This window comes from Lissotriton helveticus, chromosome 1_1, assembly GCF_964261635.1.
Source record: "Lissotriton helveticus chromosome 1_1, aLisHel1.1, whole genome shotgun sequence".
NCBI lineage: Eukaryota > Metazoa > Chordata > Amphibia > Caudata > Salamandridae > Lissotriton > Lissotriton helveticus.
In genome coordinates, this window is record NC_136057.1 from 110,865,066 (window position 1) to 110,883,474 (window position 18,409).

At 42.8% G+C, this 18,409-nt stretch overlaps 1 protein-coding gene across 1 annotated transcript in view; it reads left to right on the top strand.

Moving 5' to 3' along the window:
• LOC144759342 (uncharacterized) overlaps positions 1-6,586 on the top strand; it is a 215,256-nt gene extending 208,670 nt beyond the window's left edge. Inside the window, exon 6 of the mRNA XM_078646480.1 lies at positions 4,664-6,586. Coding sequence (XP_078502606.1) covers positions 4,664-6,337 — 1,674 coding nt within the window. The 3' untranslated portion in view covers positions 6,338-6,586. The remainder of the gene's footprint in view (positions 1-4,663) is intronic.
• The last annotated feature ends 11,823 nt before the right edge of the window (positions 6,587-18,409 follow it).

Below are 18,409 nucleotides of genomic sequence, written 5' to 3' on the forward strand. Positions count from 1 at the left end.
ATAAAAATATGTGCTGGAACTAAAATTGACGCGCTACAAACAAATTGCCCTAGTTTTATGGCACTCTCGTATACCGAGCGGATAAAACTGTGTTTAATCAATTTCTATAATAATGATTTTTTGTCTCAACCTAATCGAAATTTTATTCTCTTATTTGATTTTATTAATGAAATCATGGATGGACAGGTATATGGGAAATTTGATGGCATTTGTTTAGGGGGGGATTTTAATGCACATGTACATCTAAGGAATCCCCCATGTAAAAGAGGAAAAGAACTGTTAGATCTTCTTGCTACTAGTGAACTTGTCAATTGCATGGAACATGTAGGTATGGAAGACTATGCATCCCCATTCCCTACTTTTATTGGACATGGGGGTGGAACCACAATTGATTATGTTTTCGTTTCACATGCCATTGCAAATTCACTAAAAAGGGCTGAGGTAGTGTGTGAAATTCACAGTGACCACTATCCAATTGCCATCCATTTATCATTGCCGAAGGGTAAATGCCCAAGACGTGAAATAGGCGCAATGGGTTTGGAAGTTCCTACAGATAAGTTAAGGGTAATCTGGAAGGGAGTGGACAATAAGGGAATCCTGGCAGGGGTATGTAAAAAACACCCAAGTTTGATCAAAGATTGTCTAAGCACAGAGGACCATGGGACCGATGTGGTTAAAGCGTTCTCTGAACTCTGCACCACAATTAAAGGCGAAATTTCCAGACCAGCCTCTAGTAAGGCTGTGGATTCGCCTAGATGGTTTGATGGCCCATGCTCTAAAGCAAATAGGATGCTTAGAGCTGCCTTAAAAGCTGAACCAAGGGATATACCACGGGTAAGGTTGCTCAGAGCAGAGTATAAGCGTGCTTTACGTACTAGATCAAACGATCTACTGAAAACCCACTGGGATTCCCTGGTACGATCTGCTGACCTAAAAGATACCACTGGGTTCTGGAAGGAGGTAAAGGAAATAAGATCAATCGGTTCGACTCTGACCGAAATTAATTGTAATATTACTGGTCCCATCTGGGTTGCACATTTTGGTAAAATCTATGCAACACCAGACAATCCTCCTTTACTGTTACCCCCCCCACACCCAATGTCCATTTCCATATCTGAGGTATTTGATGCCATTTTAGAAAGTGCCGGGAATAAAGCGCCTGGATCTGATGGGCTCTCTATAGACCAGTTAAAATGTGAGCCAGATTTTTGGGCTCCATTGCTGTGCAATGTTTTTAACAATTTAACTGAAGGGGAGATCCCAGAAACATGGTCACGTAGTATTATTGTTCCTATTTTTAAAAAGGGCGATAGGCTGGACCCTGGGTGTTACCGCCCAATTTCTTTAATAGATAACACTTTAAAGGTATTGGGGCGGATTTTATTTAAAAGGATAAGAACATGGACCGATGAGAATAACATCCTCCATCCGAGCCAGTTCGGGTTCCGTAGCAGTGTCGGAACGGTGGAGCAATGTCTGAATCTGAACCTGATCATGGCAAAATACAATATCGCAAAGAAATCCCCTTTATATTTTGGTTTTATGGATTTGAGCTCGGCTTTTGATTTTGTTAATCGTTCCCGGCTTTGGTTTACCCTTCTTGAATATGGTTTAGATGCCCATCTGGTACATTTTTTAGCTTTTTTACATCATGATCTTAAAGCCTGTGTACGTGTGAATCAAATGGGTGAAGTTTCTGATGATATTAGCATTGGTAGGGGGGTCAGACAAGGGTGTGTGCTGGCCCCTCTCCTGTTTATTTTGTATATCAATAAGCTAAGCAGCACTTTGAGCACCTTAACTAGTGATGTGCCTTACATTAATGGAGTCCCTATACCCACACTTCTTTATGCGGATGATGCGGTCCTGATGGGCCGCACTCCCAAGGCACTCCGTATTTTAATTTCAGGTTTTGTCCTTTTTATGGCCGATTTAGGCCTAACAACTAATTTTAAAAAATCTTTAATTATGAGCTGTGGCCCAAAAAATCACAAAATCCCCCAGATCATTTCAGGGTCAAATGTTTTAAAAAGCACTAGCACTTTTCCCTACTTAGGGTTGCTATTTTCAAACTGTGGTACGTGGCATGCACATGTTTCTTATGCCAGGAACAAGTTGGGCAAGTCTATTAATTGTGTAACCTCTTTGAGACAGCCCAACCAAGCTGATGTAATAACTTCCCTGGTCAAGATATACCAAACCCAATGTATGCCAACTGGCACCTACGGCGCTGAGGTTTGGGGTTATACCAACTGCTCCCCTATTCAAATAGAAGAGAATAGATTTTGTCGTAAGGTATTGGGGGGGGTTATCTGTTCTTCAACCTATGTATGCCATAATGAATTAAATATCCCTTACATTGAAGATTTCGTGAAGTCCAGACCAGCTTTATTCTGGATAAAGATCTGGAATAACACGGCTGCTGCATTAACCCGTGAAATTATTTTGGATTGTTTAAAGTGTGATAGGGGACACCATATACCATGGCTGAAAGCAGTAAAAGAGTCCCTAGTAAGTGTGGGTTTGGCTTCTCTGTTCACATCACCAAACCTAATAAACCGCTCCCATAAAACCATCATTTCAAGGGCATTGTATGACTTATATAGAGAAGAGCGTGACAGGAAGAACCTGACTAAATGCACGGTTGTAAAATATCTGGCCTATTCTGAACCACACGTTAAAAAACCTGGCCCACCGTATAGATACTTGTGTTTGCATCTTGGTAGATGGGTAAGGGGTTTACTGTTTCGCTTCCGAGACGGGAGTATAGTCAATCTATTGAACTTCCCGATGGGATATAATAAACATCTCGAAACCTTAAATTGCCCCTGTAACCCTGACCTGAAGCAAAGTCTTATGCATTTCTTGTTCTTTTGTGGTTTCTATAAAAAATTCACTGCACATTTTCTTATGCCCTACTGCAAGAAAAACGGATTAACTAACTTTAAAATGGCACTCCGGTCCTTTTTGGTATTGGGATCAGATGAAGTCATTTTTAGGATAAGTTGTTTTCTGAAAGCTGCTGTTAGATCGAGAATCACCCTTAATATTGATGTTTAACCACTGCACACTGCACTTTCTATTTTGATACTCTTTTCATAATGGTTTAATATTGGTTTTAATGATTTTAATAATGTTTTTATACAGTGTTTTTAAATAATATTGTAAGATATTCTCTTCTTTTACAAAAAATTAAATGATTTACTATCATGAAGGGATATATGTTGTATAGTTGGGACATTGTAAATGGATTCCGATTTTGCTCGTTTGTTCCCGGATAATTCTCCAATTGCAATTACTGATGAATGTTTTAAAAATGTATTGTGTTTTTTCTGTTTGTACTTTTATGGATGTTCTTTTACTCCGAATAAAGATCTTTTGACTTGACTTGACTCAACTTTAAGTACAGTATTGTGGATTTTTGTCGTTTGTGGTCTTGTGTTAAGTCTATATAAAGAATATTTATTTTTATAAAACCTGTGTTGTGTCCATCTGTAGTGGTTTCACTGTATTACTGTGTATATTAACAAATGCTTAACACACTGCCTCTGAGATATGCCTGTCTGCTCGTGCCAAGCTACCAAGGGGGTGAGCAGGGGTTATTTAGGAGTGTAATCCCCTTGTCCTGACTGAGAAGCAAGGGTCCCTATTTGGTCAAAGGTGTACACCATTGCCAACTAGAGACGCCAGTTCTAACACTACATAAATAGTTTTCTTTGTCATGTTGTCTTGAAAGGGTTACTGCTGTTATTCAATTCCTGAAACTGAAGTGACAGCAGCACATCCTGATCCATCTCTTCTTACATAATCCCTTCCAGTTTAAATGAAATCTTATCCATGTGCGTCTTCGTAAAGCTGTACCTCTAGCGAGTGGGCAATCTATGTATGCTCTTTCTGTACAAAGTTACTGTGTGAACACCGGAAAATCACCTCTTTTTCTGAATTAAGTAAAATGTGACATGTTCAATAGAACATTTAGTTTAATATCTGTGTATGGTGAAATATCTCTTGGTAACTTTCATAAATGGTCATGACGAGATGTCTTTTACAACTAGTAAAATATTGTGTATTCACATTCTCCTACATTTCCGTTTATTGATTTTAAATCTCTTTACATCCAATAGGAAACCAGCCTTGAATGCACAAATGATCGTGAATAATGCCCGTAATCGTGCAAATCTGAAAAAAAGTGGTTCAAAAAAATGAGCTCCAATATTCAGGAAAAGATCTGCATAGTCAGAGACTGAGGAACGTGAACAGAAACTGATAGATCCTGGAAGCGGCAGTCCAGAGCAATTCAGTGGATGTAAAAGTATGAGCTGTGCACCTCCACGCAACAGGACTAAGAATTGACCTCTAGAAAATTAAGGCAACAATACTGACAAACCACTTCCTGTATAAACAGGCCTCCACCACCAGATTTGATCATGTGTTCGGTATGAGGTGGATACAGCATTGATCTGCTTCCTGTAATGATGGCAGACCACTATTCAGGTGTATTGTAAACTCTTTCTGGCCAAACCACAGGTGTAAGAGAAAAGCACAAGGCAGTGGAGCCAGACAACTGAAGGGTAAAGGAAAGAGAGGGTCTCTGATCTACAAGAGACTGTCCCAATTTGCTTCGACCAGAAGGAAGACTAATCTTCACTCATAAACATGCAAAACCATTCCGCAATCTAAAGACATAACCACCTACAAAGAAGCTTTACTTGCCACAATTATTATATGTGTAGTTGGTGAGTCTTGTATTTCATTGTTAAATCTGAAATCAACCTTCAAAAATACCACACACATAAGGGAATGTGAGAATAACACAAGTGATTTATCAATCATGTTAGCTCCTCAGGAAATGCAGTCATGGGATGCAGACAAATATAAACCTGACCCAGAGACACTAACCAAGAAAGAAAAATCATACACAAGCAGCAAGAGCTTTAGTTTGTCATCACTACTAAAGAGCCATCAGCAAACACTCACAGGAGAAGCAATGGGTAAATGCAATGAATGTGAGAAGAACTTTAGTCAATTAGCACTCCTTAAAGATAATCAGCGAACACACATGGGGGAAAAACCATACCATTGCAATGAATGTGTGAAGAGCTTCAGTCACTTATCACAACTCCAAATACATCAGCTAACACACACTAGGGAAAAACAATACCATTGCAGTGAATGTGTGAAGAGCTTCAGTCACTTATCACAACTCCAAATACATCAGCGAACACACACTGGGGAAAAACCGTACCATTGCACTGAATGTGTGAAGAGCTTCAGTCAGTTATCACAACTCCAAATACATCAGCGAACACACACTGGGGAAAAACCCTACCATTGCAATGAATGTGTGAAGGCATTCAGTCAGTTATCAATTCTTCAAAGACATCAGCGAACACAAACAGGAGAAAAACCATACCATTGCACTGAATGTGTGAAGAGCTTCAGTCACTTATCACAACTCCAAATACATCAGCGAACACACACTGGGGAAAAACCATACCATTGCAGTGAATGTGTGAAGAGCTTCAGTCGGTTATCACAACTCAAAATACATCAGCGAACACACACTGGAGAAAAACCGTACCATTGCAGTGAATGTATGAAGAGCTTCAGTCACTTATCACAACTCCAAATACATCAGCTAACACACACTAGGGAAAAGCAATACCATTGCAGTGAATGTGTGAAGAGCTTCAGTCACTTATCACAACTCCAAATACATCAGCGAACACACACTGGGGAAAAACCATACCATTGCAGTGAATGTGAGAAGAGCTTCAGTCGGTTATCACAACTCCAAATACATCAGCGAACACACACAGGAGAAAAACCATATCATTGCAATGAATGTGTGAAGAGCTTCAGTCGGTTATCACATCTCCAAATACATCAGCGAACACACTCTGGGGAAAAACCATACCATTGCAGTGAATGTGTGAAGAGCTTCAGTCGGTTATCACAACTCCGAATACATCAGCGAACACACACTGGGGAAAAACCGTACCATTGCACTGAATGTGTGAAGAGCTTCAGTCAGTTATCACATCTACAAGGACATCAGCGAACACATACTGGGGAAAAACCATACTATTGCAATGATTGTGGAAGTAGTTTTAGTAATTCCTCAAATCTCAGGAGTCATCAGCGAACACACACAGGGGAAAAGCCATTACAGTGCCGTGAATGTGTGGAGAGCTTCAGTCAGTTATCACAACTCCAAACACATCAGCGAACACACACTGGCGAAAATCCATACCATTGCAATAAATGTTTGAAGAGATTCAGTGTGTTATCAAATCTTCGAAGACATCAACGAACACACACAGGAAAAATACCATAGCATTGCAGTAAATGTGTGAAGAGCTTCAGCCGGTTATTGGCCAACAAAAACATAAACGAACACACACTGGGGAAAAAATATACTATTGCAATGATTGTGGAAGTAGTTTTAGTGATTCCTCAAACTCAGGAGTCATCAGCGAACACACACAGGGGAAAACCCATTACAGTGCCGTGAATGTATGAAGAGCTTTAGTCTGCTATCAATTCTGCAGAGACATCAGCGAACACACACAGGGTAAAAACCATCTGGTTTCAATGAATTTGGAAATAGTTTTAGTCGTTCCTCAAAATTAAGGAATCATCAGCGAACACACACAGGGGAACAAACTTTCAAGTGCAGTGAGTGTGTGAAGTGCTTTAGTCAATTATCAGAAATACAAATACATCAACGAATACACACAGGTGACTACCTCTGCAGTAAATGTCGAAGTAGTTTTAGTGCCCTTTCAAAATTAAGAAATCATGAGCGAACCCACTTAGGGGAAAAGCCGTTCAAGTGCACTACACAAACACAAACAGGGGAGAAAACATACCATTGTAGTGGATTTTGAAGTGTTGTGGGAAGGATTTTCAGCTAGCTACAGGGATTAGTGATAAAAACCTATGAACACACTCCACTGACAATGTCAATGATTCACAGTCATATTAATTGTATATGAGTATATTTTAGACCTTTCTTATTTATAGATAATCAACCAACCAACTCCTATCTAGTGAAAGGACAGAATCCGTGCATGATGGCGAAAGTATTGATCGGAGAGGGAGCTGACTAAAAGTTTAGTTCTCAATACGTTTCTGAAAGCTGGAAGGTTAAGTAAAGAATCTTGAGCAGTAAAGAATTCTAGGTTTTAGAGTCCAGAACTATCGACTCCCTGCTTTACATTTCTTGAACCTTGGCACTGGAAAAAAATATGGATTCAGAAGTAAAGGAACACAAAATATACAGATTTTTGACACAAATTATATTTTTACAAGTAAAAAGAAACTCTTGTTTTTTAGACTGCCGGTGAATGAATGGACTCAAAAAGTATGTGCTGCCTTGTGAGAAAGCATTAACACTTTGTGATGCAGTTGGGATGTCCTCCAACCACAAATAAGATAGAGCGTAGCATTCTGAATCATCTGTAAGGTGCTTTTGTGTTACTGGAGCTACCAAATACACAGTGTTCCAATAACCCAGCTTTGCCCAGAGGAAGGAGTTCACTAATATAATATGCACTTCAGAAGAAAGGATACATCTTCAGTAGCTAAAGAAAGTATAAACAAATGCTTTCCACCAAGTTCATTTTAACAAAGTGCTGAGTCCAGGACATGCTTCCTGCCACCGACCATCATGATCATCATCACCACACCACCACACAGCCAGTCAGTAAAAGGAACGAGAATGGTCTTCAGCACACCCATCCTTATACATAACACACTACAGGGGTTTGCTCCAGGGTCAAACTCACGTACTTTCACGTTATCAGCAACAAGTTCTAAACTGAACAGTTATATTTAGGAACAAGTGGTTTGTACGGCCATTAGTGGAATAATACATTTGAAACCCAATACTTTAGAAATCTGTATTAATGATACACAACCAAACATTCAAACACCACCCATGTATGGACACCCAAGAGCCTTTAAAAACCACACTACAGAGGTGTGTATCAGGATCAAACTCAATTTACTTTAACATTAACATGAACTAAATGATGATACAACAAGAACAACCATGAGGCTTTGAAATGTGCACAACGATGATTAGAATTTACATATGAATACGAAATGTATGTTTTTAGATATGTAATAAAACAACACATTTATTTGAATTCATGGTATTAGACTGCTGATTGTATAGGAAATCGTAAATGTATTTTATTCCCTAAACTATAAAGATAATTTGTGATGTCAGCAAGGAGCCTAGTTTATTTGGCAACAGATGGGTCAAATCTCAATAGCATGACTGCTTTCAGCAGGGAGTCTGGTGAAGGTGGAATCATTGGGGACTATTCTTGCCAGTTTGCCTTGTCTCAGAGTGAGAGTTGTTTTTTTTGCTTCAGATGGTACTACCTCTCCTTCTGTGTTAATGAAGAGAGAAATTCTACCTTTAATACTGAGATCTGGGTTTCACTCCTGTTTTGGGAACATAATTCAGTCGTTTTTTACCCAATTCATACCCGATTTGTTTAGGAAACCTAAAAATATGTATCCTGGCACTACTCATGGTAATAATCAATAAAAATACCACAGAATGTTGAGTACTTGAAAGCAGTGTGCCACACAAGGGATTTAAACATGAATTTGTCAGAGGAGGAGCTAGGTGGCGCTAAACCGTAATGGCCGCACTGCTGTGAGGCTCCCGCCATCCTGGGCGAATTATCAATCATAAACCCCATCCTGTTTAAGTAGCGTGATCCTAAACCCTCACCATTGGGCAGCAGAAGGTATCCTTGGGCTGAATCCCGAGTTTGGTGCCGATGGGACAGAGTGACGAGCCACGGAACCTGGCGGCAGTTAGGAGTTTGGGCAGACTGGATCGCTCGACCGGCTGGATGAATCACGCGAGGCTGGGGCAGATTAGGCTGCATTACGGAGCTGAATGCGGCTCGGTGCAGCTCTTGAGACAAGTCTGGGCAGCCTTTTGAGCTCGATCCACCCTGGCAGGATACAAACCCGACGAGAGCTGTGCCGACGCAACCCTAGCGTACGGTCCTCCTGAGGCCCTTGTACCGGTGTGCGGCAGCCAGAGATCGGAGGTTGGACCACAGGCCCGACAACGATGGAGGTAAAAAGCTGAGGTTGCCGGCGACATCAGGGGCCCTGGTATCAGTGGCGCGCTGCTACACAGGAGCCTAACGGTGTGGGAGCAGGCAAAAGTGCATACTTCTGAGTTGGAGGCTGACTGTATTATATCACAAGCCCTGAGCCGCCATTTTCTGCACATGTGAGGCGCCGTCCCCTCCGACTCAGCAGGGGCATAGGCGGCGGCGAGTGGCCTTGACGGCTAGAGGCCCCGTAGGCGCGAACAACAGCGGCACATTGCAGCAAGTGAGGCAGACGCGCGAGTGAGTGTGAGCAGTTACAGCTCAAAACTGGAGGCTGATTGTACTGTTTTGTAGACCCTGAGCCGCCATCTTATGCGCATACAAGACACTGGCCTCCACAACCCACCAGAGGCACTGTGGTCCACCCAGCTAGCGCATTTGGACATCGGGGACCCCCATCTGCCCTGAGGTACCAGTGGGTGTTGTCTGAGAACTGCTGTTCCACTTATCCCAGTGGAATAGCCTGCTGGGCGAAGATCAAGGTCGGCCTACAGGACTTGAGAAAGTGCGTGTGGTGGATGGGCTCACAGCTGTAGCTGGCACATCTGGCCCCCTTGTCACATACATCAGAACTCCGGGTATCGCAGCTAACAAGCAGAAATGGGGGAACGGAACATAAGCAAGGGAAACTCACATTTGATGCACGCAAGGCGACTGGCTCCAACTCACGAGAGCGGGAGGAAGAGGATCCGCCGGAGACGAGAGATGAGGGGTGGAAGGCATTACTGTTGGGGAGGCAATAAAGCCTTACTTCAATTGATGCTAAAATGGACGCGATGAACAACAGGCTGGAGTCAGTGGTGGCGAAACTCGACCAGCACAAAGAACGACTAGAAGAAGCGGAGCACAGAGTGTCGGGCTGGAAGATGGAGCGGTAGCCAATAAACAACATGTGCTGCAAATGGACAAACTCCTAAAGGTTATCGCAGACAAGAATGAGGAGATGGAGGCCCGCTCCCGAAGGAACAACGTACGGATGCTAGGCCTTGCGGAATCTACCAACACAGGGCGATTGGAGGACTTTATGGAATGCTTGCTGATTGACATATTTGGCAAAGACGTCTTCTCAGCACATCTGGTCTCCGAAAGGGCCCATAGATCCTTATCGGCACGCCCCCCCCCGGGAACCCCACCGCGCCCTGTGATAATGCAATTTCTGAATTATCGCAACAGAGATACTGTTCTACGCTTGGCACGTGAAAAAGGTGCAGTGCATTATGAGAACACCACTTTAGCCTTCTACCCCGACTTCACACATGCCGTACAGGACGCCCGTCGTAAATTCACAGCTGTGAAGAAGAAATTACAAGCGCAAGAAATAACATATGCTATGCTATACCCTGCGAGGCTGAGGATTCATCACCGAGGGAAGCAACAACTCTTCAGCTCTCCTCAGCAAGTGGAGGAATACCTCAAACATGATCGTAGATTAGCATCTCGGGAAGAGTCTGCCCGACGGCATTCCCGGTCTCACTCGCCGCTGTCGGAACTGGCTGACGCCGAGACGCTGAATGAGATAAGGACAATAGCAGAGCAGTGGCCAAGAGCTCTCTGGACGCTTTGCCGATTGGTGATGTATTGCTACACAATTTATTGCCTGCTTAACTTATTGACTCGCCCGGACACTCGCCTCCGTCCCGTCAGAACAACCCCTAAGATAACTGGGGTTGTGGATGGGTGAGATAGGGAGGCTGAGTGGGTGCCTGACTAAGGGCGTTCCCCTACTTTGGGTTTGGTTTTTATATTTTCTCTGTATTGTCTGGGAATTTTTTGGGGTACAGATGCAATTTGTAGGATTGGGGGAAAAAAGGGGGAGGGATTGTTATTCCTGGCTAGTTGGGGGGCCAGTGTGGGATGGGGGGTGGGAGGGTGGTATCCGGCAGGTTGGGGTCGCCGGTTAGGTTGGAGAAACATTGTGTTATTGCAATTATGCTGATATGCGCGGAAGGGGAGACAGTACCCAATCTACATATACCTCTAGACATCCACTGCTGTAGGGACTATGGGTGAAACACAAGCTCTTCGGACTATCAAAGTGGCTTCATGGAATGTTAGAGGCCTTAACGACCCTAGGAAACGTAGACAGGTATTGGGATAGCTTGATAGGCATGGGGTAATGGTCACCCTCCAACAGGAGACACACCTGGCGCTTGGTGGCCTTCCCCAATTTGCCTCTAGATGGGCTTCATGTCGAAGCTTTGCGTCCTATTACAACTACTCTAAAGGAGCGACCATCTTGATTAAACGCGGCATGGCAATTGTGCCCGGAGGGACAGAGACTGATGCGGACAGCAGATTCTGTATGCTATGGGGTAGGCTCTATTCACAAGACGTATTATTTGCCTGTTATTATGGTCCTAATATTGACAACCCTAACACTCTGCTTTTGCTATGGGGTAAGATTCATACATTAGGTATCACATATATAATCCTAGGAGGGGACTTCAATACGGCTTTGCAACCACAACTGGACAGGTCACGGGCCCTCCCTGCCCACTACACAGTCACACAGAGGACGCTAAAAGACATAGTGGACGGAAATTGCCTGATAGACGCCTGGAGGTACAAACACCCCACACTCAAAGAGGGCACACATCATTCGGCGATTCACTTGACCTGGGCCCACCTTGATTACGTGTTTCTGTTGGCAGGAATGGCGCATTGGTTACACCAAGTGACACACTTGGCTCTCACGTTCTCCGATCACTCCCCAGTTGTTGCCGACCGTCAGATTCCCCTGGAATGCTCCCCATATTTAAATTGGCGTCTCAATTCCTCTCACCTCTGTGACACTGTATTCAAGACCGAATTGGAACAGGACATTCAAGATTTCTTTGATCGTAACCTGACTTCTGTCTCCAGTATTACGACGGTATGGGAGGCATTCAAAGTTACTGTGAGAGGGTGATGCATAACGAAGGGTGGTGGCGTCCTTAAGGCCTTGTTTAAGGACCTGCAAATGCTGGAGACTGACTTGCATGAGCTGGAACACACACTCACTCACTCACGGCCCGAACGACAACACAACTAAAGCCCAAATGCAAGACAAATTAACTGAATATGAGTTGATTGCAGATAGGGAATGTAAATTCTGCGGCAAGCTGTACATGGCACGCATTTATGATGAGGGAGACCGCCCGGGGAAGGCACCAGCAAGCGCAATTAGACCCCCCAAATTTGCCAACTATGTCATTGAAATTCATGATGCACAAGGGGACTCCTTCACTTGAATAAGAGCGTCAGTAGTGCGGACGACAAGACGTATTATTGGTGCTGCTGCCATCTGGTAGATTGCAACTTATCAGGGTTGTGAATGTGGACTTGCTTTAAACCTTGAGTCGAGTCCATCTAAATATATTGTATCACCCGTATCATGGGATCCTTTATATAACTGTGGAGTGGTGACAACACATATTTGTACTCATTTTCGCCTATGACACTTCGTCGTCCTAACTGTTATGATATGTTTGTCAAGCTGATTATGCTGACGCTCTTATTCAAGTGAATCCAGTTACAAATTCACCTCAATCATTGTTTTGGGTATTCTTTTATTATCACGCAACGCTGTGTACTCATCTCATGAACAGATTAATATACATCTTCCAAATATTATTTATGCCTTGATGAAGTCTCTGTGGGAGACGAAACACGTGTTGGCGATGTGTATGCTGGAAAAACCTGTTTTTTATGAACTTTGAATAAAGAAGAATAACACTATATGAAGAGGACCTTTTTTCTTGACTTTATATTGGATTATTGTTTACCCTTATACTGTATGTTTTCCATGTTGTTCTATGGATTTTACTGGTGACAACTGTTAATTGTTCATCTGTGCAAAAGGCACACGAAGGCTTAAATACGCTAAACACTATTTGGTGTGCTGTAATTAGAACCTCACCTCTAAGCAGGTTCTTATATAGCGCTGCTTTATCCTATACTGTCTGATGGGTTTTCTTCTTCAGAAGAAGTTCTCCATCGACTGACCCAGTGGGAATTCCTATGAAAGGCTGACAATCTGTCCAACTATAAACAGGGCTGGTGGGAGGACCGGTAGTTTGGCTGGTATAATGCTTTGTTGCATATTTTATAGAGTGCCCTGTCCACCACACCCTGAATCCAGTCCGTCTTTCTTTAGTGATTTTTCTATTTTGAGTTACATTTGAAGACTGTCCCATACCTTTATAATGAAACAAAAGGACCAAGAGCAGCAGACCCGGTCAAGCACTACGGATCGTTTAGTTCTCAAATTAAGGTGGTGCAATCTCTCCCCACACCTGCTGCCATAAGGTGTGTAGATTAATGAAATACAAAAGACAAAAGTGGAAGGTGCACTCGAATAAAGTCAATGAGAATTTTGTAATTCAAAGTTTCTTCTTCTTTATTCAAAAATATTTTTTTGTTCATGAAGCATAGGCACAGCCAACGCGTTTCGTTCCTCTTTGCCTTTTAGGAACTTCGTCAGGGCTGTAAAAGTTACAAACATATATATACATAAATATACATTTAACATACCAAACACAAAAAGGTAAATAAAAAATCACAGAAAACTGAGATAAGACTAACCCAAAAGACAACAACTAACAAAAAATTAATAGATTAACCTATATATTACCAATCTATTAATTTTTTGTTAGTTGTTGTCTTTTGGGTTAGTCTTATCTCAGTTTTCTGTGATTTTTTATTTACCTTTTTGTGTTTGGTATGTTAAATGTATATTTATGTATATATATGTTTGTAACTTTTACAGCCCTGACGAAGTTCCTAAAAGGCAAAGAGGAACGAAACGCGTTGGCTGTGCCTATGCTTCATGAACAAAAAAATATTTTTGAATAAAGAAGAAGAAACTTTGAATTACAAAATTCTCATTGACTTTATTTGAGTGCACCTTCCACTTTTGTCTTTTGTATTCCCTTACCTTTATAGTTTAACAGGTGGTCCATGGTCTGCCAGAGGAGCAGGCGTAACAACTTCCACTACCCTGTTGGACAACCGCCACCATATTTAGAGATCTCCAAAATGGCTATCCATGTGTCTTCAGAGGAGCAACAGGAGCTCTTCTAAAAGCACCTAAAGTTTGCTGAACAGCTGCCATGTTTCAAACGAGTGCCCATCAGACTTTTTTGTTTTACTCCTAAAGTGAGAGTTAGCTTTTGCTTTTTGTAAAACTAATAAATAATGTACTTGATACACTGAGAGCTTTCTACAAGGGAGTCTGGTCCATTTTGTCCTAGTTTTGTTATGTTTGAGACAGCCAGTCTTTATATTATGTTCCTGAAGAGAAGCAAGTAGGTCAGACTGCCTACCATAAGTAGGGTGGACGGTCTGATGTACATACACCAACGGCTCCAGGTATGTCGGTCATTGTTGTGAGGGTTCCTGAGGTTCTGACCTATGTTCAACCAGAAGGGAATAGTGATAGATTCTTCCCACCAACTTCCAAAATTCACCAATTTATTTTTATAATCCATTCTTCCTTAGAGACCTTGGTTGGAAGTTTGCAACATTGTGTCAGGTTTTGTGCAAAACCAGTGTGCCGTTCTCCAAGGCTGTAATGTTGCATCAAAGTGTGCATGAAAGCAGTGTGCCACCCTCCGAGGCTGTGCTGTTGAATCAGATTATATGTAGAAGTAGTGCGCAGCCTTCTTCGGCTGCCTAAAGACGTATGTAAAACCATTGTGTCTATATACGCTGGCTGCCGACTGCGGCATCATAGTATCTGACGTCTACCTGGGGTCCTATTTCTTTGCTGCCGATTGCGGCATCATGCTATCCACCTGCTACCTGGGCTATATGCTCCCTCTAAGCTGCGTGCCTGTGCGGCCACGCGCAATGTCATTTTCACTTCGCTGGGGGCCTATAGGGACGCGTAAAATAAAAGGAATCTCCTGCTGACAGGAGAAACGCTCTTGATGGCTTGCTAATGAATGTAGACTAAGGGTGATATTTTTCTTCCTGACTCTCGATTTTAACAAGCCTTGAACAGGTGCGACTCGCCAGCCCCACTATCACCATTCTCAGAAGAAAAAATAGTAACAAACTGTTTTTGAAACTTCGATAGCAGACACAAGATTTACACACCCTGCAATTAATAAAATAAGGAACATGTTTGTGCGGGTACCACCATTTTTTTATTAAAAGCACAAGCTGTTTTATTTACATGCTTGTATTTAAAAGATGTTACTACTGCAAAAGCCCCGGCTTATAATAGTGAGATGTTCAACTTAATTTAATTCGGGAGGTAGAGAATTACCAAGCTGGGAAAAAATAAGCGCGGTTCAAAATGACTGCCATAAAATAATCTTCATCTCAGACATGCTGTTCTCCACCTTTAGGAGGGGCATTTCCCTACTTACATTTTTAAGGTAAATTGAATAAACCAACTTTGTTGAAAAATTTAAGATATTGCATTCTTCTTTGTGTGCACTTTTGAAAGCTGATCTCCTGTTCTTTTACACATGTATGTGATTTCTCCAAATTGTTTTTAATAATTACAGTTCCTATCTGGCAGGCATGCAGCAGTAGTTACTACCAGCACTTCGTAAACACCAATCACATAAACCGAATACTCAAAAGACAGTTAGCAATACCAGGATTTCTGAATGGGAGCAGAAGTAACTCTAAGCTGTTATTAAAAATTAGACCCCTAAGGAAAATAAAGTGACCAGAGTATGTGTACCACTGAGTTGGGTACTGTGCATTTGTAACACAGCGCCAAAAAACATTGGATGAATGTTCATTTCACAAATACATGTATGATTCCCTATCTGGTACACATTTTCTCCCAACATTGACATACAAACTGATATGCTTTGTATCTGCATTCTGCCCATTCCTTCTTCCTGCTCATTTCTTTGCTTCTCCCACTTAACGGAGGATACCAGGCTTGATGCAGACAGCACCACATTATATTTTCGGGTGTCTGGGTTGCAGAGCTAAGTTTGTCTAGGAATGGGATTCTGCACTGGACTAAAATGACGATGTGCATAAGTCATGATGTAAAGGGATAGAATTCCAATTATATCAAAAGTCAAAAAATGAGAAAGGAGGTCCTAGAAGAAGGAGTCCTAAATTGCTTTATACCAAAACAAATGTTAGCCAAATCTACAACACTACTCCGAGAAGCCACATTAGTAATTCAAGCACCTATTTCTTTACAGTACAATTTAGAATAAAAAAAAAAAGATAAGGAACACCAGTGTTAATAAAATGAGCGGTCAGTCCAGTTGATTGACTTACGTTTTACTGTTGTAAATATTTCAGTGCAAAGTGTAGTAAGGTGCTATGACCACAAAGAGGAACAGAGGCTCACTGCCTAGTCTGCTCTCTTCGAATGAATTCAAGTAATCTTTCAAGCAGTGCATGAATTGTAATCACAAAGGCATTACAACTGTTGTGGGGAAATTCTTAAACTTCTGTGCTGGGAAGATACGTTTATTTTTCTCTACAGCAGTCTCTCTCAATAAATACAGTTTCAATCCAGTTATTTTTCTGTCAACTGCTGTCTTTCCTGGTCACCAAATCTGAGCAGCATTTTCTTCTTTGCACAACTGTGTCCCATAGTTACAGCTATCTCAGCTCCTGTTTCCCCTGTTTCACTGCTACTTTCCTGGCACTTTTTCTTCTGTTGCTGTCTCGTTTTCTTTGTGCAACAGCCTCTCTCAATCTCCATTCCCCTATCACTGCAGTCTACTGACAGTTTTACACCCACGGCAGGCTCCTCTCTTCTTTGAATCAGAAAAATAAGGGGGATGTAGAGGTATATGCTAGGTCCACCCTCCTAATGCAATGGTAAACCTGAAAACCCGAGATACCGGGTGAAGAACCTAGCCAAAGGTGGAAGAGATGCTCACTCAATGTGAGTCCGAAAATCAGCAGGAAAGAAAACTTTCTTACTTGAGTCCCCTCGCTCACCAGGGTTTCTCCTTGGTGGCATGCCTCATCATAGGGGCCATCTCAGTCCTCTACGAACTGAAGCGTGTTTTTGTGAATTAAGTAGGAGCGCTTTACTGAAGAATATGTATGGTGCAAAAGTGTAGTGGAGTGGACAGAGGCGAGTTAAAAATACCCAAGTATTTTATTCTTGCTCCTAGTTGGTATGTCTAAAAACAGGGTAAGATATGGGAAAAACTTAGCTATAATGGTTAGGAATCTCTAGTATACGTCAACATGTTTCGAGCATTACCCAGAGCTCTTCGTCAGGACTAAAGAGGGACCAGCCCTGTGTACGCCACTCCTAAATGACTTGACGTTCAGGAAATCAAAGGAAATGAAAAATGAAAGTGCGCTGCAACTAATAAGCATACGTTAATACATACGATCAAGCATTGTCAAGTAGTATTTATAAGGTAGCAAAATTGTGCCTGTTAGAAGGGGCGATCCCAGAGGGACAGGATATGCTCTCCCGACCACTCCGTGACCCACCTCTCCCACAAATAAGGCCGAGTCTTAACGTGAGGTCCTTGCCGGGGAGGACTTCGAGTCTAAGATCGTACACACTGAGCTCACACCACACTTATGAACGGACACCACACCATGGATTTCAGTAAGCAAGTTCTTTATCACACAGTAAAGATGTGGGCGAAATGAACACGTATTTACAAGCGATTGAGGGATCCTAAAGTCTCAGTGGTAAGGAGGAGGGAAGCGGGACAGTCTCAATGGTAGGCCAGTACGGGGCGTACCCTGCGCACAGCTCTCAATCCTCGAGCCGGGGGATACGGAAGATGGCGATCATACTGGCTGCTCCACTCACTTCTTCTCGAACCAGGGCGTGTTGGTAGCGTCGATGGTCCAGCCAGACCAGGGTACTCCTCGAGCCACGACGAGGTCATCAGGGCTCGATCCGGAGTGAACGGAGTGTCTGTCAGTTCTTGAGGAGCCGCGACCACGTCAGCAGGGCTCAGGGTGTTCAACGAATGTCCTTAGAGTTCAAGGATGAGCCGCGACGCGGTCAGTAGGGCTCTGAGGTTCCAGTTCCTTCTTCACGAGGGTGAGCCGCGACAGCGTTAGCAGGGCTCGATAAGTTCCAAGTTTCAGTCTTCTCCCCAAGGGTTGAGCCGCAATCAGATCAGCAGGGCTCTCTTGTCCAGGATACAACTGCCCGCTAGTTCTCGGGTGGGCCTTGATATAGCGCAGATGCCCTTTGATGTCCGGACCCTCGCAGGCGGAGATCTCATGCCTCGGGGCTGGTAGTTGGAGTGTTCCGTTGGTTGGCCCTTTGATCCTTTAGAAGATGCATCCGGGAATTCCCAGAGGCCCAG